This window comes from Peromyscus maniculatus, chromosome 12 (genome assembly GCF_049852395.1).
Source record: "Peromyscus maniculatus bairdii isolate BWxNUB_F1_BW_parent chromosome 12, HU_Pman_BW_mat_3.1, whole genome shotgun sequence".
In the NCBI taxonomy this organism is placed as follows: Eukaryota; Metazoa; Chordata; class Mammalia; order Rodentia; family Cricetidae; genus Peromyscus; species Peromyscus maniculatus.
In genome coordinates this window covers 60,110,024-60,130,717 of record NC_134863.1, presented here as the reverse complement: position 1 = coordinate 60,130,717, position 20,694 = coordinate 60,110,024, and the positions used below count along the sequence as shown (strand labels likewise).

The 20,694-nt window shown below is 40.9% G+C and overlaps 2 protein-coding genes across 2 annotated transcripts in view; one reads left to right on the top strand and one right to left on the bottom strand.

Moving 5' to 3' along the window:
- Gbe1 (1,4-alpha-glucan branching enzyme 1) overlaps positions 1 to 20,694 on the bottom strand; it is a 258,120-nt gene that overhangs the window by 215,824 nt on the left and 21,602 nt on the right. The gene's annotated exons all lie outside the window — the stretch shown is intronic.
- On the top strand, positions 11,395 to 16,585 carry LOC121821754 (CDK5 regulatory subunit-associated protein 2-like). The gene is made up of 2 exons (XM_042259482.2): positions 11,395 to 11,998; positions 16,323 to 16,585. Exons 1-2 carry the CDS (start codon positions 11,395 to 11,397, stop codon positions 16,493 to 16,495), a joined length of 777 nt encoding a protein of 258 aa, XP_042115416.1. The 3' UTR covers positions 16,496 to 16,585.

Sequence of the window (20,694 nt, the reverse complement as noted above, 5' to 3'; positions counted from 1 at the left end):
TTTACGTATCATCAAATCAGGATCCTACATTTTTCTTTACCTTAGAAAGACAAAGAGCACAGGGTGAGGGGCAAAATGAGCAGACTGCCAGTTATCTTTTATGTGTCTCTCAATCTCATTTTCTATCATCCCACACCCCGTTCTCTGCCCTAAGAACACAACACTGAACAGATAACATAAATAGGCTTCCAGCTTCACCAGTGCCTAGTAAGGGGGAGGGACACTTCCTCTCCACACTCCCTTTCTGTAACTGACTTCTTGAATTAGATTAACAGCTCCTTCTCTTATCATTCAGTATTAGAAATGATAACTCAGAAGTTAGGCATTTGGAATGATCTGCAGTGCGTCTACTAACATTCTTGTTGTAAATCAGCTGTATAAATACTATTCAGATATGGCCTCTGTTTCTTCTTTCCATCCTAAAGTCCTAACATCCCAAAGACCCTGTTAGAGTGGGTAGGTCACTTGGGCTGTGTTCCTGAAAAGTACATCTTCCCCCCCCCCCCCCCCCCCCCCCCCCCGCACAATCTCTTCTCATGCTCTCAAACCACATTTGCCACGATGGAAAGTATTTCTCTTCACCACACACTTCTCACTATGACCCTCTACCTCACTACCCACAGGCACAGAAGTAACAGGTCCAAGCCAGAACTGGTAGAAGCAATGGACCAAAATGACCCTTTCTTCCTTGAAGCTGTTCCGCTCAATTTGTCACGTGATGAAATGTGCCTAATCCACAAAACTGGTAGTGAGCAGTGCAGCTGTTTGTGTTACCATACACACACACTGTGGAAGTACTTCGGAAAACCTTTAAAGGTGATGTGTGGGAGGAATCTGGGAACATTTGAAGCAAGCTGGAAAAAGGTTAGAATGCTAAATCAGCCGAGCTTAAAGGCTACGCACTAGTGCACATGGTCCACCCATTTCAAAAGTATCATTATGTCTATGTATGTACTAGCCCTGGATGACAGGTTCAAAATATTCAGATGATTAACATCCCAATACACCATGTCTTGAGAGAGATAAAGAAAACTGTCATCATGTGTGGGGCGTTTACCCACCACCCCCACAGCTTCCCAGAGTTTTCTTGAGTGCGAGCAGCAGGAAATATTAGATAGAAGGATTTATAGCAGAGAATCTTGCGGAGATAAACAGATAGAAAATAAAGGATAGCCTCGAGAGGGCCTGGAACCTATTCCAACGGGCCCCGACTATCTCTGGCCCAGGGTTTTTATAGAGACGCCAAGGGGTGGAGCAAAAGACCTCCCCCAGCACAGCCAAGTGCAGACCATCTCAGACACCTGCACTCAGGCCCGTGGTCCTGATCATCCTCTATTCGGACCTGCTGGGTAAAGCCACGAGGAACCCAAGAACAGGCTCCCACAGGTCCCCCCTTCTTAATATATAAAAAAATAACTATTAATGGCTTACAGCAATCTCCATAGCTGATACACCTCCCAGTATGGGAGTAGAGGATGATACAGATGGCATTTCTCTTTTGAATTAGGTCCAAGGTGACTACAGCAGTCTTAGCTGCCTCAAGCCCTTTCTAAACCAAAAACTCTTAAGGCAACTACAAACTTAAAAAATCCCTTAGCTTCATCATTACCATTAACAGGTTAACATAAATATTGCTATACATAGTCACAATTCTCTCAATCTTACAACTCAAAGCAAACTCTTAACAGAACCATTTGAATTAGCATATATGGTGCTATATATAGTTAACAATTTTCTCCGTCTTACAACTTTAACTCAGTCATTTGAATTTTCTTGTTAACAGAACATAGGAAAAACTTCGATGTATTCACATCAAACAAATATTTCCTTAACTCCACAAAACCAGGGTGCATTAATATCAATAGGTTTCTGCGAACATAATTCAATCTCATAGCTCCTCCTTTTCTTTATAATTTTTAAACAAAAACTCAAACCTAGTTAGAGGAACCCAAACTTATACAATTCCTACAAACCCATATTGAAAAGCAATATTTTCGATCTAACCATTAATACTTTGAAAACTTAGCAAAACATCCAAAAGCAGTTTCTTTTTTTTTTTTTTTTTTTTTTTTTTTTTGGTTTTTCGAGACAGGGTTTCTCTGTGTAGCTTTGTGCCTTTCCTGGAACTCACTTGGTAGTCCAGGCTGGCCTCGAACTCACAGAGATTCGCCTGCCTCTGCCTCCCGAGTGCTGGGATTAAAGGCGTGCGCCACCACCGCCCGGCCAAAAGCAGTTTCTTAATAAAACTCTTTACACACTTTAAAAGTAGTCTCTTAGTATACCCCATTTGCATTTCTTACTAACAAAACATGACATTAATCCATTCAAACAACAATTTAAATTAAATAGACTAAGGAATATTAACTCTCCCTTTTCTTTATAATTTTAAGCAAAATCTCAAGCCTAGTTAGAAAACCCAAACTTTTCTGTTTAAACAGTTCCATTTGTAACACAAAACCAGTTCCATAAGTAATTCCATTCTTACATAAACAGTTCCACAAAACAATTCATGAATCACCAGTAAATAAAGCATATATGCATACACAAAATTGCATCTTGATTCTAAGTAGAAATACATTTCTTCGTTTAAACAGTTCCATTTTTAACCCAATTCCAGAAAACCGTTCCTAGGTCATTACTCAAAACTGTCCCATTGCAATGAAATCTCTATTGTTCATTTCATTTAAGTACCAAAATTCAAATGATAAATTCTGGTACTAGCCTTCCAAATATGAGAAATCCATAACCAAAATCTTTTTGTAATTTTATCTCATTTTAAGTTCAAAAAGTTCAAACAAGAAATAAATTCTGGTATCAGGCTTTCATTTCCAAATATGAAGAGACGTTTTTCAACCAAAACTTTTTGCAGTTAATTTTTGTTCAAACAAGCGTCTCTGCAACTTTTGTTCTCACTGACAGACCTTTTTAGTTACAGTAATATTTTAAACAGTACCGTTTTTTTGCTGTTAGCTCAGGTTTTTCTGTGCTGCGTTGATATTCCACGGATCTCAGCTGCGGATGCCTTGTGCTGGTTCTGGCGTCCGCCATTCTTAGCTTCTTAGCGCCTTCTGGAGCTTTTGAAACCATTCAGACTGCCTACTTTGCAGTCTACTAGGACACTATCTCCTGTGTCTCAGGTGTTTTCACCATATACATTAATAGACTCACACTTAACATTTACACTTTTTCACAAACTCACATATAACATTTTTTTGCCTTGCAAAGCATTTAGACTCATATTCAACATTTACACGTTTTTACAAACTCACATACAACATTAACATCTACTTATTTATACTTTATAGAACTACTTTAGCAAATATATTTCCTATTAATTCTTATATACTTATATTCATTCCATCTTATTTCTTATTTCAACTTACATTTACAACTAGCATCTTACAAGCTTATTACTACATGTCTTAAGACTACCTTAGATACTTCTTACAAGCTTATATTCTTAAAGGAACTCTATTGATCTATTTTACAAACTTATATAGGCTACCATTAGCATATATCTAACTTAGCAAACACCTAAAGATTTCTTAACACAGATCTAACAAGACAGAATTTTTACAAACTCACATATCTTATATTCGTCTTTCTACTTCTTACTCTTAATTATCACCATCTCTATCAGAAAGATTCTCTTAACTAGACAGGAAGTACATACATCATTTCTAAAGTTTACAGTTTATAGTTAGCTTTGTTATAAAGCACTGGGATTTAGTGAGTGTTGTCATTATAGAGTTGTGATACTTGTTGCTAGGGGATTGTAACATTCTCAGGACGAAGCCACACTCCAAAATTGCCAGTTCTCTCAGCCGTTCTGGACCAGCAGAGATGCACTGTCAGCGGTAGACAGTTTTTAACTAGAGGCTGTCCCTTCACCCAAATTCATAATAGCTCCCCTAAGAACTTCAATTCAAACAAACGTTTCTATCACAGCAGTACTTTTGGTTTGTTCTACTGAAAAACTTTACGCTGAGGGTGAAATTATCTTATTTAGCTGCTGCAAAGCTCTTCGCCAATACTGCACAGCTATTAGGTGATATAAGGTATTTTTCTAAAGAAGCTAGTAAAGCCAAAAGTGGCACAGCTCCGAACTCTTATTCCTCACTGTTTGCATTAAACCAGTGACAAAATCTCAGAAACACTAATCGAGCCACTTTCATTTCACTTCCTTTACAGGAACATCATGGGAGCTGACTTTTCTTAGTTCCACGCTCCTTACCGTCATTGGAGCTGACGTTTCTTAGTTCCACGCTCCTTACCAGACGCTCTGGTAACCACCGAGCTTCATTGTCCTCTTGTGAAAAAACACAAACATGTCCTTGACCCCATATTAAAACAGGATCGGGACCCTTTCATAATCCCGAGCAGGGATCTTTCCATTTCACTTGAGCGAAAGTCGCTTGGGTGCCACTGTGCCAAAATCTATCTGCGGCAGACTGCTCACGGACATCCATATTCAAAAAGTTCAGAACAAAAAGAGCATGGTTTAATGCATTATGTGGTGATTGAGGGTAAATTTCTTCCTTTTTTATATTTATTTTTTGAAGTTGTATTTTAAGACTGCTATGAGCCCTTTCCACAATACCTTGTCCCTGAGGGTTATAAGGAATACCTGTTTTATGTACGATTTCCCATTAGGTACAAAATTGTTGAAATGCCTTACTAATATATCCAGAACCATTATCAGTTTTAATAATTTTTGGTAAACCCATATACGAAAAACACTTCAAGCAGTGCATAATGACATGTTTTGTAGCTTCCCCAGGTTGTGCACTAGCCATTAAAAATCCTGAGTAAGTGTCAATGGTCACATGTACATATCTTAATTTGCCAAATTCTGCAATATGCGTAACATCCATTTGCCATAGATGATTGGGAAGAAGACCTCGAGGGTTTACCCCTAAGTGAGGGACAGAAAAATATTTTGGACATACCCCACATCGTTTAACTATTTGACGAGCCGCTTCTTTGGTAAGATTGTAACGCTTTGGCTGGTGAAACAGGAAGATGTAGCCATAAGAGAGGCTTGTTTTGCCATAATACTGCTGTAGGTGTATGTCTAGTGAGCAAAATATGTGCATACCAAGGTAGGGCGTAATTAATGTAATGTACTTGCTGGTTTTGAATAGCCTTTTCAACTTGAAGAACTTGTCTACCTTTTTCAGTTAACTTTCTGGGTGAATTAGGGTCATTTTCTCCTTTTAAAATATCACTTAAAGGTTTCAAATCACCAGTAAATACTTTTAAATAAGGGCGCAACCATTGAATCTCCCCCAATAATTTTTGAAAGTCATTTAAAGTTTTTAGCTCATCCTTTCTTATTTCCAATTTTTGAGGCTTTATCACCTTAGGGTATAATACATGTCCTAGATACTGAAAAGGTGAGTGTCTTTGCACTTTTTCTGGAGCGATAATTAACCCAGCACAGGTAAGGCAGTGCTGAAGCCGTCCAAAAGTGTCAAGCAAAATTTCTTCGTCTTTATGTGCAAGCAAAATATCATCCATGTAATGAATAATATAAGCCTGTTGAACTTGCTCTCTAACTCTCTGGATAGCTTGAGCTACGAATTTCTGACACAGTGTTGGGCTATTGACCATTCCTTGGGGCAAAACTTTCCAGTGGAATCTTTTCATGGGTTCTTTAAAGTTAACTGAGGGAACACTAAATGCAAATCTTTGACAGTCTTGAGGAGCTAAAGGAATGGTATAAAAACAATCCTTCAAATCCAAAATAATTTTATACATATTTTCTGGTATAGCAGTAGGGATAGGCAATCCAGGCTGCAAAGCTCCCATAGGTTGTATGGTTTCATTAATCTTTCTCAAATCCTGTAATAATCTCCATTTTCCTGACTTCTTTTTGATGAGGAAAATAGGAGAATTCCAGGGAGAATTGGAAGGTTCAATGTGACCACTATCCAGCTGCTCCTGTACTAACTGCTGGACAGCCTGTATTTTTTCTTCAGTTAGGGGCCATTGATCTATCCACACAGGCTGATCAGATTTCCAGGTTATAGGATCTGCATGGAGTACAGGCTGCTCAATGACCCTTCCTAAAAATGCTCCATAACATTATTAGTTTTTTCTTTAGGAGATAAAGATGACATTTCCATTAACTTTTGGTCAGGAACTTTTTGTTCATAGCTAGTTGTATCGGGACTATATAAGTATACTCCCATACGGCTCATAACATCTCGACCCCACAAATTTACCGGCAAGTGAGGGACAATGAATGGCCGAAAAGTCCCTTCATGACCCTCCTCCTCATCTCTCCAGGAGAGCTCAGTGCTGCTCTGCTCGGGACACTGAGTTTGACCAATCCCTTGCAGCTGTGTAATAGTCTCCATTTTGGGCCACATAGCAGGCCATTGACTAGCAGATATAACAGATAAATCTGCGCCTGTATCTAAAAGACCCGAGAAATTTCTCCCATTTATGACTAATGTAAGTTCTGGACGTTGTGGTCCTATGGCTTGTAGCCAATAGGCATCTGACGAACCGAATCCAGCCTCTCCTCTCTTATCTCTTTTAATTGGATTTTTTGTTTGTATTTGAGGAAGTAAGATGAACTGTGCAAGTCTCTGACCGATCTTTATTACTGAAATTCTTGTGGGTGAATGAGTCATCACCTTTATTTCTCCCATATAGTCAGCATCAATCACTCCAGGGGCAACTAGAATTCCTTGCATGGTAGTACTACTTCTGCCCAACAATAACCCCACAGCTCCCTGTGGCAAAGGTCCATAAACACCTGTAGGGAGGGTTTGCATTCCCATTTCAGAGGTCAAAACTGTATAGATGGAAGAACTGAGGCCTAATCCAGCACTACCTGGTGTTGCTCTACAGAGGTCTTGAATATATTTCTTTGCCGGAGGATTGACTGAATTACCCCAAAGGTCTATTTTGTCGGGGCCTGGGGCGGGCCCCTCCGTTCGTTTCCCTGAAACGGACTCTTCTGGGTATTTGTCCTTGACGTGCATTTGCTAGCCTGGTGTTTCCCTCTCCTACATCTTGGACATAACCCAGGCTCTCGATTTGATCCGAAGCCCCTTCTCTTGCTAGGGCAACTTCTAATATAATGCCCCATTATATGTGGACACACCCAAAACAACTTCCAGGAGGTCCAATATCTTTCCTTTGTCTGGAATTAGGGCGTCTTTGCTGGTATAGAACATCCCTAACCGTTTTTCCTTGTAATGCTGCAGCCATGACTATCCCTTGATTGTATGATGGTCCTATATCAGAACAAAGTCGGATATAGTCAGAAATGTTTCCCTTTTTTCTAAAAGGGCGTATCGCGGCCTGACATGCTGCATTGGCATTTTCATATGCAAGTTGTTTTACAAGTAAAAGTCCAGCTTCGGAATCACTAATTAATCTGCTAGCTGTTTGCATAATCTGGAAACAAAATCTTGAAATAACTCATCAGGCCCTTGCCTTATCTTGGACAAATCCTCAGTTTGTCTTCCTGATGATGGAAGCATATTCCAAGCCCTTTTGGCAGCGGCCTGAACCTGAGCATACACCGCTATATCAAAGTTTAACTGTTGACCTGTTTCTCGATAAGGGCCTTCCCCAGCGAGCATATCAAAGGTGATAGGAATCTGTTGTGCCCGATTTATTTCAGCTGTGGCCTGACACTGTTCCACAAACTCACTTTTCCACAGCAGATAGTCACCTCCAGATAGACATGCTCGGGCCATTTGTTTCCAATCACCCGGGGGCAAAACTTCTAAAGCCAGGCTTTCTAGCAATGCTGTCGTAAAAGGAGCAGTTGGGCCATATTGACTACATGCTGTTTTTAACTCCTTAAGCCGTTTGAAAGGAATGGGAACCTGCACTCTTATGATATTACCCTGACGGTCCTGCTCTTCCAGGACCGGAAACATTTGAAAGCCTTGAATTTCTTCCCCTTTACTAGCAGCCTCCCGGAGGCTAGCTTGAAGAGGAGATGTAGCTTTGACAGAGAGGGTTCGCATTGCCTCAGAGGATCTCTGTGCTATGGCAATTACAGGTGGCTTTTCCATTCTAAAAGACGCCTCCCCAGGTGAGTCTAGTTCCACCCCTACAGAGGGAAGAGGAGAGACTTGGAGAGTTTCTATTTTTTGAGTAAGAGAAGTCACTAGGCTTTTCAAGTTTTTCAGTTCCTCCCTTGTCTTATTCCAAGATTTTTGTTCCTTAAACTTATCGTCATGGCCAAGAGAAACCGGACCCTGTTTAATCGGTGCTGTACAAGGGTTTTCAGGTTCTGCTGGCGGAGCAGAGGGTTTTGTCTCTACCTCCTCTGCCTTAGGGAAGGACCCCTCCTGCTTTTCAGGGTTAGGATCTAAATTATCCCGGATTAATGCCCACAGCCCAAGGGCTTCCACGGGAACATTTTCTGGCCCCTGTTTTTCATAGTATTTTTGTATTTCAACCCCAACTCTCTCCCAGGAATCCTCATTCAGCTTCCCATACTCAGGAAACCAGGGACACAGTTCTTCTACAAACTGTAAGAACCTCTGTACTTGTTGTAGTTCCACCTTAACGCCTTTGTTGTTTAGTCTCTCTGCAAGTGACTCTTCAAAGGTCTGCTTACTATTTTCCTGCCCCATATTGATCAAGAGGTCTTTATTTTTTCTTAAAGCTACTCGAAGGTAATTCTCACACTAATATCCCCAGGTAATTCTAATTTTTGTCCTTCTGAGAAAGTTAAAGGCTTTAGTTTTTAAGTTTAAGAGAGCTTTTGAGAAACATTAAGGTTTTTTAGAGAGATTTTTCCCCCAAAATTTTCCAAGAAGAGCTTTTAGTTTAAGAGAAAGATTTTTCCCCCCAGGAGAAAGACTAACTTTTCCCAAAACTTCCCAACTTTAAACTTTGACTTCTTAGAACCCCATTTTTGCCTCAGGGAGAAATTACTTTCTCCTACCGCTTGGATTTGGCATTTCAGCTGTCCCCAGGTCAAAAGCTTCCATAGGAAACTTTTTCTTCCCCATAAGCTCAAAGAAGAGCTTTTTTACTACCCGAAAAGCCCAAAGAAAGATTTTTTTTCCCCAGTTTGCTTTCTAAGCCCCCAAAGTTAGAAAATTGAAGAGTTTTTCTGTCTAGTTGCCTTACTTATTTTTTCCTACACAATCTTACACTTCTAAGTTTTTCCTAAACTATATTACTACCCTATTCCTTACTTATTTTTTACAGATAGAATTTGAGAAAGGGATAGAAGATAGAAAATTTTGACAGAAGAGAATTTCACTGCAGCATCGGACATCCAGTCCGCTTTCCTTTTCTCTCGAGGATAAAACCCCTGCCTCACCAAAAAAAATATATATAAAATATATTTTTTTTTCATAACACCAGCATACCTTTCCACTGGCAGGGCTGACTCAGCACTTTCACCAAAAACTCTGTAATAAAACTATTATTTTCCTTTATCTTTAGTCCCTATTACTTTGTTTTTAGTCCCTGTTCATTTGTCTTTAGTCCCCCCTTTTTTTGTCCCTTTTTTTCTTTAGTCCCTTTTTTCCCCTTTCTTTAGTCCCTTTTTTTCTTTAGTCCCTTTTTTTCTTTAGTCCCTTTTTTTCTTTAGTCCCTTTTTTTCTTTAGTCCCTTTTTTCCCCTTTCTTTAGTCCCTTTTTTTCTTTAGTCCCTTTTTTTCTTTAGTCCCTTTTTTTCTTTAGTCCCTTTTTTTCTTTAGTCCCTTTTTTTCTTTAGTCCCTTTTTTCTTTAGTCCCTGTTCACGGCGCCATTCTGTGGGGCGTTTACCCACCACCCCCACAGCTTCCCAGAGTTTTCTTGAGTGCGATCAGCAGGAAATATTAGATAGAAGGATTTATAGCAGAGAATCTTGCGGAGATAAACAGATAGAAAATAAAGGATAGCCTCGAGAGGGCCTGGAACCTATTCCAACGGGCCCGGACTGTCTCTGGCCCAGGGTTTTTATAGAGATGCCAAGGGGTGGAGCAAAAGACCTCCTGCACACAGCCAAGTGCAGGCCATCTCAGACACCTGCACTCAGGCCCGTGGTCCTGATCATCCTCTATTCGGACCTGCTGGGTAAAGCCACGAGGAACCCCAGAACGGGCTCCCACATACAACAAAGAAAGAGAACTACAGAATGATCTCCCTCATGAATATTGATGCAAAAAATACCCAATAAAATACTGGCAATCAGGCTCCAAGAATACATCAAAACAATTATCCACCATGATCAAGTGGGCTTCACCTCAAAGATGCAAGGGTGGTTCAACATACGAAAGTCCGTCAATGTAATACACCATATAAAAAAAACTCAAAGGAAAAAAAACCACATATCATTTCACTAGATGCAGAAAAAGCATTTGACAAAATCCAACACCCCTTCATGATAAAAGTCTTGGAGCGATCAGGAATACAGGGAACATACGTAAACATAATAAAAGCAATTTACAGCAAGCCAACAGCAAACATCAAATTAAATGGAGAGAAACTCAAAGCAATACCACTAAAATCAGGAACGAGGCAAGGCTGTCCACTCTCCCCATACATATTCAATATAGTATTAAAGTTCTAGACAGAGCAATAAGACAACATAAGGAGATTAACGGGATACATTGAAAAGGAAGAAGTCAAGCTTGCCCTATTTGCAGATGACATGATAGTATACTTGAGTGACCCCAAAGATTCCACCAAGGAACTGATACAGTTTATAAACACCTTCAGCAACATAGCAGGATACAAGATCAACTCAAAAAAATAAGTAGCCCTCCTATATAAAATGGACAAATAGCTGAGAAGGAAATCAGAGATACACCACCCTTTACATTAGCCACAAATAACTTGGGTAACACTAACCAAGCAAGTGAAGGAAATATATGACAAGAACTTTAAGTCCGGACCAACATAGTAAACATGGCAATTTTACCAAAAGCAATCTACAGATTCAATGCAATCCCCATCAAAATACCAACACAACTCTGCAAAAACCTGGAAAGAATAATACTCACATTCATATGGAAAAACAAAAAACCCAGAATATGCAAAAGAGTCCTATAGCATGAATCTTAAGTTCTTGTTAATAAAATCTGAGAGAAACAGAAGAAACCACAGCTATCTCTCCTCAGCAGTTCCTCACTGGAAGCTTCTGAGTCCTCATCCAGAATGAAATGAATCTCAGCTGAACTGGGACATTCAGATTCAGGTGAACTGTGTTGCTCTAGTTTGTGGTCCTCAAGCCTTAAAACGCTCAGCTCAGCTCAGCTCAGCTCAGCTCATTTTCTCCATGGAAAATTAGCCGGTGTGGAACCGTGTCCCCCGAGTGAACTGCTAGAGAGGTTAAGGACCAAGGAAGACGACTTAACCTACCAACATCTCCTGCCTGAATCTCCTGAGCCTTCTGCCTCTCACGCACTGTCAGAAGAGGAAATGTCCGATAAGTCCTCCCTGTCCCGAGACCAGAAGCCAGACAGCGAGACTGAGAAGTGCCCAGTGATGGCGAGCTCTTTTTCTCAGGACTGTATGGAACACCTACAGGAAATTCGAACTCGGAGAAAGCGTTTGGAAGAATATATTAAAACGAATGAGAAGCTCCAGAAACAGCAGGAACGGCAGGGGTCTGAGGCTGACCAAGGTTCCATAAATGTTGCTGCTTACGGCTCAGAGCTGCACAGCTCTCTGAAGTCAGAGATGCATTCCCTGAGGAAGCAGAACCAGGCCCTCCGTATGATGATCGACAAATGTATCGTAGATAAACTGAAAGAGAATGAAAAATTACTTAAGTCCCTGTCCAGGAAGGCGGCAAGTCTTGAGCACCTTCGGCTAGAGTACATCAGTGTAAAGGAAGAAAATGAAAGGTTGCAGAGAGACATCAGTGAGAAGGAGAGACAACCAGCAGCTGACCCAGGAGGTCTGCAGCCGCGCCGCCGCCGCCGCCAGGAGCTGAGCAGGGTACAGGAAGAAGTGAAGTTGAAGCAGCAGCTGCTCTCCCAGAATGAAAAGGAGCATAGGAAGCTACAGCGAGAGGCCCAAGGTAAGGCATCTGCAGAAGGCTGGAAGGGGCCTGATTCTTTCAGCAACCTGCATGGCCTCCTGACAGAGATGCACAGCTATTAGGTATTTTTCTAAAGGAGCTAGTAAAGCCAAAAGTGGCACAGCTCCGAACTCTATTTCCTCACTGTTTGTATTAACCAGTGACAAAACCTCAGAAATACTAATCGAGCCACTTTCATTTCGCTTCCTTTATAGGAACATCATGGGAGCTGACTTTTCTTAGTTCCATGCTCCTTACCAGATGCTCCGGTAACCACCGAGCTTCATTCTCCTCTTGTGGAAAAAACACAAACATGTCCTCGACCCCATATTAACACAGGATCGGAACCCTTCCATAATCCCGGGCAGGGATCTTTCCATTTCACTTGAGTTTCAGGATTTAGTATTTTCACTTCATTAGCTTGAACTCCTGATGTTATTAGCAGCAGTGATATTTAGCATTAATTTCTTATAAGGAACTTTCAGGTAAAGCAACTCTTTTGTAAGACAGCTAGATTTTCTGAAGTTTGTTTCCCATCTAGAAAGCAGTCATTTCTTTTTGAATGCCTGTTTCCTTGTCTCCTTATTAGATTTGCAAAGGAATTACTCATGGCAGGCAGTTTGTCCAAAAGGCAAAGAACTTTTTTAATTTCAACATAAGTTTCTTCATATCTAAGACAACGTTCAGTGTATAAACTGCTTTCCCTTGCTTTAAGGATTTTAAGGTGACTTGTTTGCTCTTAAAGGTTGCTTTTTGTCATCCAACTACCATAAAAACTTTTCACAGCTATTAGGGTAAATAAGGCATTTTACCAACCCCCCAAACCGCTAAGCGCCTCCTTTCAATTTTTCATTGGAAATGACACTTAAACTCTTAGATGATTTTCCTCCTTATTCTTTTTAAAGGCTGTATTTTAAGTTTACCATGAACGTATTTTTGAGCTGACAAAAGTGTTTCAGGGCAATGTCGCCATCTTTAGCGGAAAAACTACCTTTCCCAGAATGCATTTCCCTTATATCAGTCCATAATAATATCAGTCCCATATCAGTCCCTTATATCATTTCCCATAGTTCTTTTTGGGTCTGAGAGTCACCTGGTTCTCTTTTACCAGACTTGCTTACAAATTCTTGCCCGGGAGGTTTGAACAAAGTTTTTTTGCTTTTGCAATGGGAGATTTGAACAAGCACTTTACATTTTCAGCTATGGCACATTGGGAGGTTTCTATTCTCCTCAGCTGGCTTCAACAGGTGTCTTTCCTTCATCAGACACTGGCCCCCGAATCAGAACCACACCTGCCTCGTTGGCCGGCATTGAGGCTGGCATTTCGGATAACAACTTTGCTCGGGGCTTGTGCTTGCCTTAGCCAGTCAGTGAAAAACAAGATCATTTGCAACAGAGCTTTTCCACAGCTCCTTCAGAGATTTTCTCCCACTGATTTATCTCATTTTGCTTGTTCGTTCCCCCCCAGATGCAGAGTGTCAGGTATCTGTCTGTGGCTCTGTACCTCTGCTAGCTGCCTTTGGAGGTAGGGGCTTTTTTTCTCCCCCTGAATCTGCCCCAAACTCTAGCAGCTTTGTCAGGTCATGCATTTTCTGAGGAGGAATCTGTCTGCTCTGTTTCTTCAGAGTCTTTCTCCCAGACAGTATCCAGTTTGGTCTCAGTTTATCCCCTCTACCCCAGAAACAGTTTCCGACACTACAGTGGTGGCTTTCCCTGCTACTGAAGTAGGGGCTTTAGTCCGTTTCTGTTTTCGGGGTCTGTGTGGTTTGCGAACAGACTAATAATCTAACAAGGGAGGTTTTTGCCATTTCTAAACTCCCATTAGGACGGGTGTTTTGCCTCTTCAGGCCTTCACCTGGCCCAGTCCCCCAGTGGGTTGCATTTGCTTGTCTGGGTGCTCAGGACAGAGCTTATGCCAGAGGCAATCACCCCTCAGGGCTACACTCCCTCATCTCACTGGGAGTCAGTTGAAACAAAGCTTTTCTCAAAGAGGTGCTTTCTCTGACAGAAAAGAAAGCTTCACTCCTGGTCAGTTCCACTCCGCCCTGGCTGGGCTCCCTCCCCAGACAGCGCTCTGACCCAGCAGCACAACTGCCTCAGACACAGTTCAGCTCCTCCACTGTGTTCCCAGAAAGGTCCCTACTCTGATAGGAAAGCTTTTTCTCAGATTTCTTTTTGCAGTTGTGGACCTATCAACCCGGGACTTGTAGGAAAGTGGACAACTGTGCCGCTCCCACTGGCTTTAGCTTTGTTTGTTCATTAGCAATCTTCCCCTGGGTCCTGCACTTTCCTGCCTCAGCTCTGTGCTCCAGGAAGTTTATAACTGCAGGAACCCTAGTATCCCCAAAATGCACCCCAACTCAGAGACACTGGCCAGTCACCTCTGGGTTTTTGGTCAGAAGCGAGGATACAATGCTAACAGTTTGCATTGCTTCAGGGGATCTTTGCTTTAGGAAGATTAGGAGCACCTTTTCATTCTGAAATGCTCACTTAGACAAAACCCTTGTTGCCTCAGCTTGGCTGTAACTGAAAAGCTTGGCTTTTTTGCTTTTCTCAGGTAAAGTTTCCTGCCCTTTTGGGCTCTCTGTAGCTTTTTACCCTTACTCTCCCAAGCGTTTCCCTCAGGGTACTCTGACCCACTGTCTTTTACTAGCTTGAAGAGACAGAGCTTAGAAGGGGTTTTTAGAAACTTGTTCCTGCCTCCTGCATTGCAGGGAGGATTTTTAAAGCTTGAAAACTTAGAGAGGTTTTGCTGTCTTAAATTTGTTGTTTTCCCTTAGAGCTAATCACAGGTGGTCCCCATACTAATATCTTCAGGTGATTCTACTCTCCTCTGAGAGAGGTTAGAGGCTTTAGTTTTTAAGTTTCTTAAGAGAGAAAGATTAAGGCTTTTTAGAGAGATTTTTCCCCCAAAATTTTCCAAGAAAAGCTTTAGAGTTTGAGAAAGATTTTTTTCCCCAGGAGAAAGACCAACTTTTCCCAAAACTTCCCAACTTTAAACTTTGACTTCTTAGAACCCCATTTTTGCCTCAGGGAGAAAACACTTTCTCCTGCTGCTTGGACTTAGCATTTCAGCTGTCCCCAGGTCAAAAGCTTCCATAGGAAACTTTTTCTTCCCCATAAGCTCAAAGAAGAGCTTTTTTACTACCCGAAAAGCCCAAAGATTTTTTTCCCCAGTTTTCTTTCAAAGCCCCCAAAGTTAGAAAATTGAAGAGTTTTTCTATCTAGTTGCCTTACTTATTTTTTCCTACACAATCTTACACTTCTAAGTTTTTCCTAAACTATATTACTACCCTATACCTTACTTATTTTTTACAGATAGAATTTGAGAAAGGGATAGAAGATAGAAAATTTTGACAGAAGAGAATTTCGCTGCAGCATCGGACATCCAGTCCGCTTTCCTTTTCTCTCGAGGATAAAACCCCTGCCTTCCCAAAAAATATATATAAAAATATATATATTCCATAACACCGGCATGCCTTTCCACTGGCAGGGCTGACTCAGCACTTTCACCAAAAACTCTGTAATAAAACTATTATTTTCCTTTATCTTTAGTCCCTATTACTTTGTCTTAAGTCCCTGTTCATTTGTCTTTAGTCCCCCCCTTTTTTTTAGTCCCCTTTTTTTCTGAATTCAGTCCCTTTTTTTTCTTTTTTCTTTAGTCCCTGTTCACGGCGCCATTCTGTAGGGCGTTTACCCACCACCCCCACAGCTTCACAGAGTTTTCTTGAGTGCGAGCAGCAGGAAATATTAGATAGAAGGATTTATAGCGGGGAATGTTGCGGAGATAAACAGATAGAAAATAAAGGATAGCCTCGAGAGGGCCTGGAACCTATTCCAACGGGCCCCGACTATCTCTGGCCCAGGGTTTTTATAGAGACGCCAAGGGGTGGAGCAAAAGACCTCCCCCAGCACAGCCAAGTGCAGACCATCTCAGACACCTGCACTCAGGCCCGTGGTCCTGATCATCCTCTATTCGGACCTGCTGGGTAAAGCCATGAGGAACCCAAGAACGGGCTCCCACAATCATGTTGGCATTAAACTGTGAAAGTGTTCAGTGCTCTACTAATTAGTATTTTTTTAATTGTCCAATTAATTGCTATATACTACAAAGAACTATATTGATTGCCATACAAAGATGGTTCTCTAAGATGTATCCATAAAACTAGCAAGTCATGAGTTCAATATCCATATCATGTCCAAATGACCGCAATTCAGGGCACTCTTCCCCATCCTACAGCTCTTACACGGGGGTTGTGGGTGGAGATAAAGATGTACCGTAAAGGATGACAACTAAGTTTCTTCTTTTCTGTGCCTTTACCAGTCGTGCGTCACTGCATTGACCACTGCCCACTGCAAAAAGAAGCTTCTGACACCAGCTATGGCCACCTGCACAAAAACTACAAAAAGAGCTGGAGAGATGGCTCAGAGGTTAAGAGCACTGGCTGCTCTTCCAAAGGTCCTGAGTTCAATTCCCAGCAACCACATGGCAGCTGACAACCATCTGTAATGTGATCTGGTGCCCTCTTTTGACCTGCAGACATAACACCAGCAAGACACTGTATGCATAATAAATAAATAAATCTTAAAAAAAAAAAAAAAAAAAAAAAACTACATGAGAATTTTGTCTGGCTTGATCTTTTGAAGATGGTGAAGATTATCCTTATGCCACACTCCTAACTGAGGAGCTATTGGAAGTTTATAACATATAGGGGAGCGAGAATCATTTTCCCTTGAGGGTGTGGTCATCGGTAGTTTTCCAGAGTTCTAGTGGCTGACCCCATACCTATATACATATAATCAGGACTAATTGGACTTACTGAATTATTAAAGAAGAGGAGGAGGAGAAGGTTGTAGAGGAGGAAAGGAAATGAACTTAAGAGGGCAAGCTATTGGGAGGAATTAAGTAAGTTGGAGGGGAGACATGGGGAAGAGACTATATATAAAATCATATTTTAATGTGTGCATGTATGAAATTCTCAAAGAATAAAAAATTTAAAAGCAGCACCTCAAGAGGATGTTTTGGTAATCTCTATTGTTGCTTCCTTCAAGACCTTGAAAAGAGTCCAATATTCTGGATTTAGCCAGGGATATAGTACTAGGGATCATTTTTGTTTTGTTAGTGAATGGCAGTTTAGGGCTGCCTTTGGTTTCCCTAAATAGTTCACATTCCATAATAAATCATTAAGAAAAACATCTGAAAATGATACGCATCTTGCTGCAATCGGGAAATAGGAAGAATGACTGGGGATTTGCTAGTTGACCCACTGGACTCACAGTGAGGCAAATTCAACCCAGAGTTAATTTACTGAGGGTCAGACCGTAGTGACATACATCAATAATCTCAGCACTCAGGAGGCTGAGGGAGAGGATCATGAGTTTAAGATCAGCTCAGCATACATAAGCGAAGCCCAAAGTCAAAAAAAAAAAAGCAATGTACCAAGTGATCAAGGTCCAATTTTACTTGTACATCATAGTGGCTTATAGATCCCAGTGAATAATTGAGAACATATTTTACTAATTTTTATATGCCTGGGCGTTTTCCTAGTAAATGGCAAGATGTAAAGTATTTATTTATGGTAGGTATTCTACGTCTTCTCTCACAGAAAATGAGTCTTCCGTTATTACAGAGCTACTGTGTCAGTAACAGTAGTCAAGTCTCTATAGTACATATCTAGAATTTCTGTCATACTAAGAAATAAGCATGCTCATACTCATTTCCACCACAAGGAAATCATAGTATGATCCAATCTACTGCATTCCAAAAGACATTGGGATCAATCAGCTAACACCACAGAAGGCTCCATTTCTACCTACACTTGAAGCCTATCACAAAAAGTACAGCTGTTGTACTCTTGAAGCCTAGGCACTGTTAGAGCCTTCGAACTCCAGAAAGCCACGGTGCCCACTGAAATCAAGGTGCCTACTAGGTCAATGGCAGCAGTGGCAGCAGTGTATTCCAGGTCCCCAGATCACAGATGCCACCGAGATCTGCCTATCTCCTCAACACGTTTCTCCATTCGTAATCAATGGTGGGTCTTCTAGAACTTCACCAGGATTTGAGTGTTACAGAAGAGTACCCAGAACATACAAGATATACTCTACCAGTCTACCAATGTCTCCTTCCTTCCTTCATAACAAAAGATGCTTAGGAGTCTCAAAGAGATTAAATGATGGCATTGTTGAACCAAGTGTCAAGTAATTAAGCAAACCATATTAGCCACTTCTACATGCTCAAATAAATGCATAAAACCCAGACTCCTGTTAAGAACACTCAGACACTTTTGTCTCAATTTATATTAAGCATATTCAGGTGTGCTTAATTTTCTCCAGATTTCCGTCTCTAGATATCTGCATATTTGAATTTTATCTCAGCACCCAGAAATGCATATCTGAATTTTATCTCAGCACCCAGAAAACTTAAGAGCAATAAAATCAACAATGTATACTACTGATTTCAGTGTTTAGTATCTGCCCAAGAAACACACTAATTGCCTTAAATACACATTCCATTAAAGTTACTTCTCAGAACAGCCCTGGTACAAAATGACATTTTGTACCTTTGTCACATGTGAAAAACTGTGGCGTTTTGAAACAAGGCATTCCTGAGACAAAGACAAAATTTAAATCTTGTCCCAAAGCCAAATTCCACAATTTTAATCATTACGTACATTTTTCTGTACTTTTCTCCACTTTATACAATCCATAAAATTATTTTTGTTGTTGTTGTTGTTGTTTTGAGACAGGGTTTCTCTGCATAGCTTTGCGCCTTTCCTATAACTCACTTGGTAGCCCAGGCTGGCCTCAAACTCACAGAGATCCACCTGGCTCTGCCTCCTGAGTGCTTGGATTAAAGGCGTGCACCACCATCACCCAGCAAAACTATTTTTTAGGTAGGGTCTCACATTATATAGCCCAAGCTAACCTCAAAACTTCATTAATCATTTGCCTCAGCCCCTGAAGTATAATATGTGAGCTACCATGTGTGACTTTCACCTCCTTTCGCAGAAATCACTTCCTCAGAACAGTTTATTAAAATGTTCTTGAGTTGTTTTCTGCAGATTTCCATCTCTGGATTTGTGGACATTTAAGCATCAGATGTGGCAAAATTTCACATATTTCAAAAAACATAAGCATGTTAGACTTTTCACCACTGAGGCAAATGCCTGATCTAAACAACTTAACAACTAAAAAGAATTTAATTTACCTCAGTTTCAAGGTCTCAGTCTACAGCTAACTGACTGCTGAACTTGAAGAAGGGAAAGAAGTAATGGACCAAAGCACCTCACCTCAAGGTGACCAGGTAGGAAGAATGCAATGATTACGTCTTTGAGGTCTTCCTCATTCCCACTTTAACCCCATCCGAATTCACAGCCCACTGGATGGTGCTCCCTGTAAGACTTCCACTCTCAATCTACTCCAGCAATGTAGGACTAAACCCATAGGTGAGTTGGATTCATCTCCTGCACCAATCCACTCAGATCAACAATAAAGATTATCCATCATAATCAAGTGTAAAGATGATCTTCTAGCTGATAAACTAATCCATGATTCACTGGAGCTGAAATATGGACATGGTAATTATTTCCCATAATACTCTCGGAGATACCGGAACAAATGGCAACACTGGGGGAAAGAATATACTTGGAGATGGACTGTTTTATTTTCAGCACATTATAAAGATGAGCAGACAGGGTTACCCTTCTCCAGAAACCCTTTCCATCCTTGATAGACACTCAAAGCAGAAAAAGCAGGCAGGCACTCCTTGGTTTTTAAAATCAGGATAAAGGTGAAAAAAAAAAAATGTGTTAGCTGAAAAGCTTTAAGAATTGCATTTGCAAAGATGTGGTGTTGAGGGTTGTTATTTTACAAGTCTGTTTTGCTTCTTCGTTGATGGTCTAACTAGGGAGTCCAGGCTGGCCTCAAAGTCATGATGTTCTTCCTCTATCCCCCAAGTGTGGGGATTACACATATGCCCCCATGCCAAGTGATTTTTTTTAATGTAGTTCAAGCACTATAGAAAAAAAATACTAACAATAAAGCCAAAATGAGGGTTATAATAATAATAAAAAAAATGAAAGTAAAGATAAGGGGTGAGGAATGGTTCCGTCACTAAGTAGTCTGAGGCGCAAGCATGGTAAGATGAGTTTGGAGCCCAGCACCCATGTGAAAGCAGAGCATAGCAGTGCTCTTCTGTAACCCCAGACTATCAGGACAGAGACAGGCAGCCCCCAAAGGCTTGCTCATCAGCCGGTCTAGCTGGAACACTGATCACATTGAGAGATATACCTCAACAAATAAGGTAGAAAGCAATAGATGATACCAGATATCAATGTCTGTCCTACACACACACAAACACAATCATAAATGTGTTGTAGTAGCTAAGGCCCAGCCTTGATTGGCAAGCAAAGGTACTGATAATCTAAGGAGAAAAGCAAGTACTCTCAATAACCAACTGCATGCAAGCTTTACCTTTACTACTTAAACAGGTCTAGCAGCATCACAGAACTACTGACTAAAAGTGCAAGTTCACAGGCAGATTTCCTGGCTTAATGATGACACATGTTATCAAGATACACATGTGCGTGTCCCAGTACACTATAGGTGTTGTTTATATTGTTAGAATAAACAGAATCGTAGAAGGGCATGAGATATCTTACACATCCCAGTTTGGGTTCAGGACTGATTGTGAAGCC

Excerpts from the sequence above, each read along its gene's own strand:
- LOC121821754 (XM_042259482.2), top strand. The coding sequence starts at position 11,395 with ATGTCCGATAAGTCCTCCCTGTCCCGAGACCAGAAGCCAGACAGCGAG. Across the intron at positions 11,999-16,322 it reads GCTACAGCGAGAGGCCCAAG|TCGTGCGTCACTGCATTGAC; the intron begins GTAAGGCATCTG and ends TGCCTTTACCAG.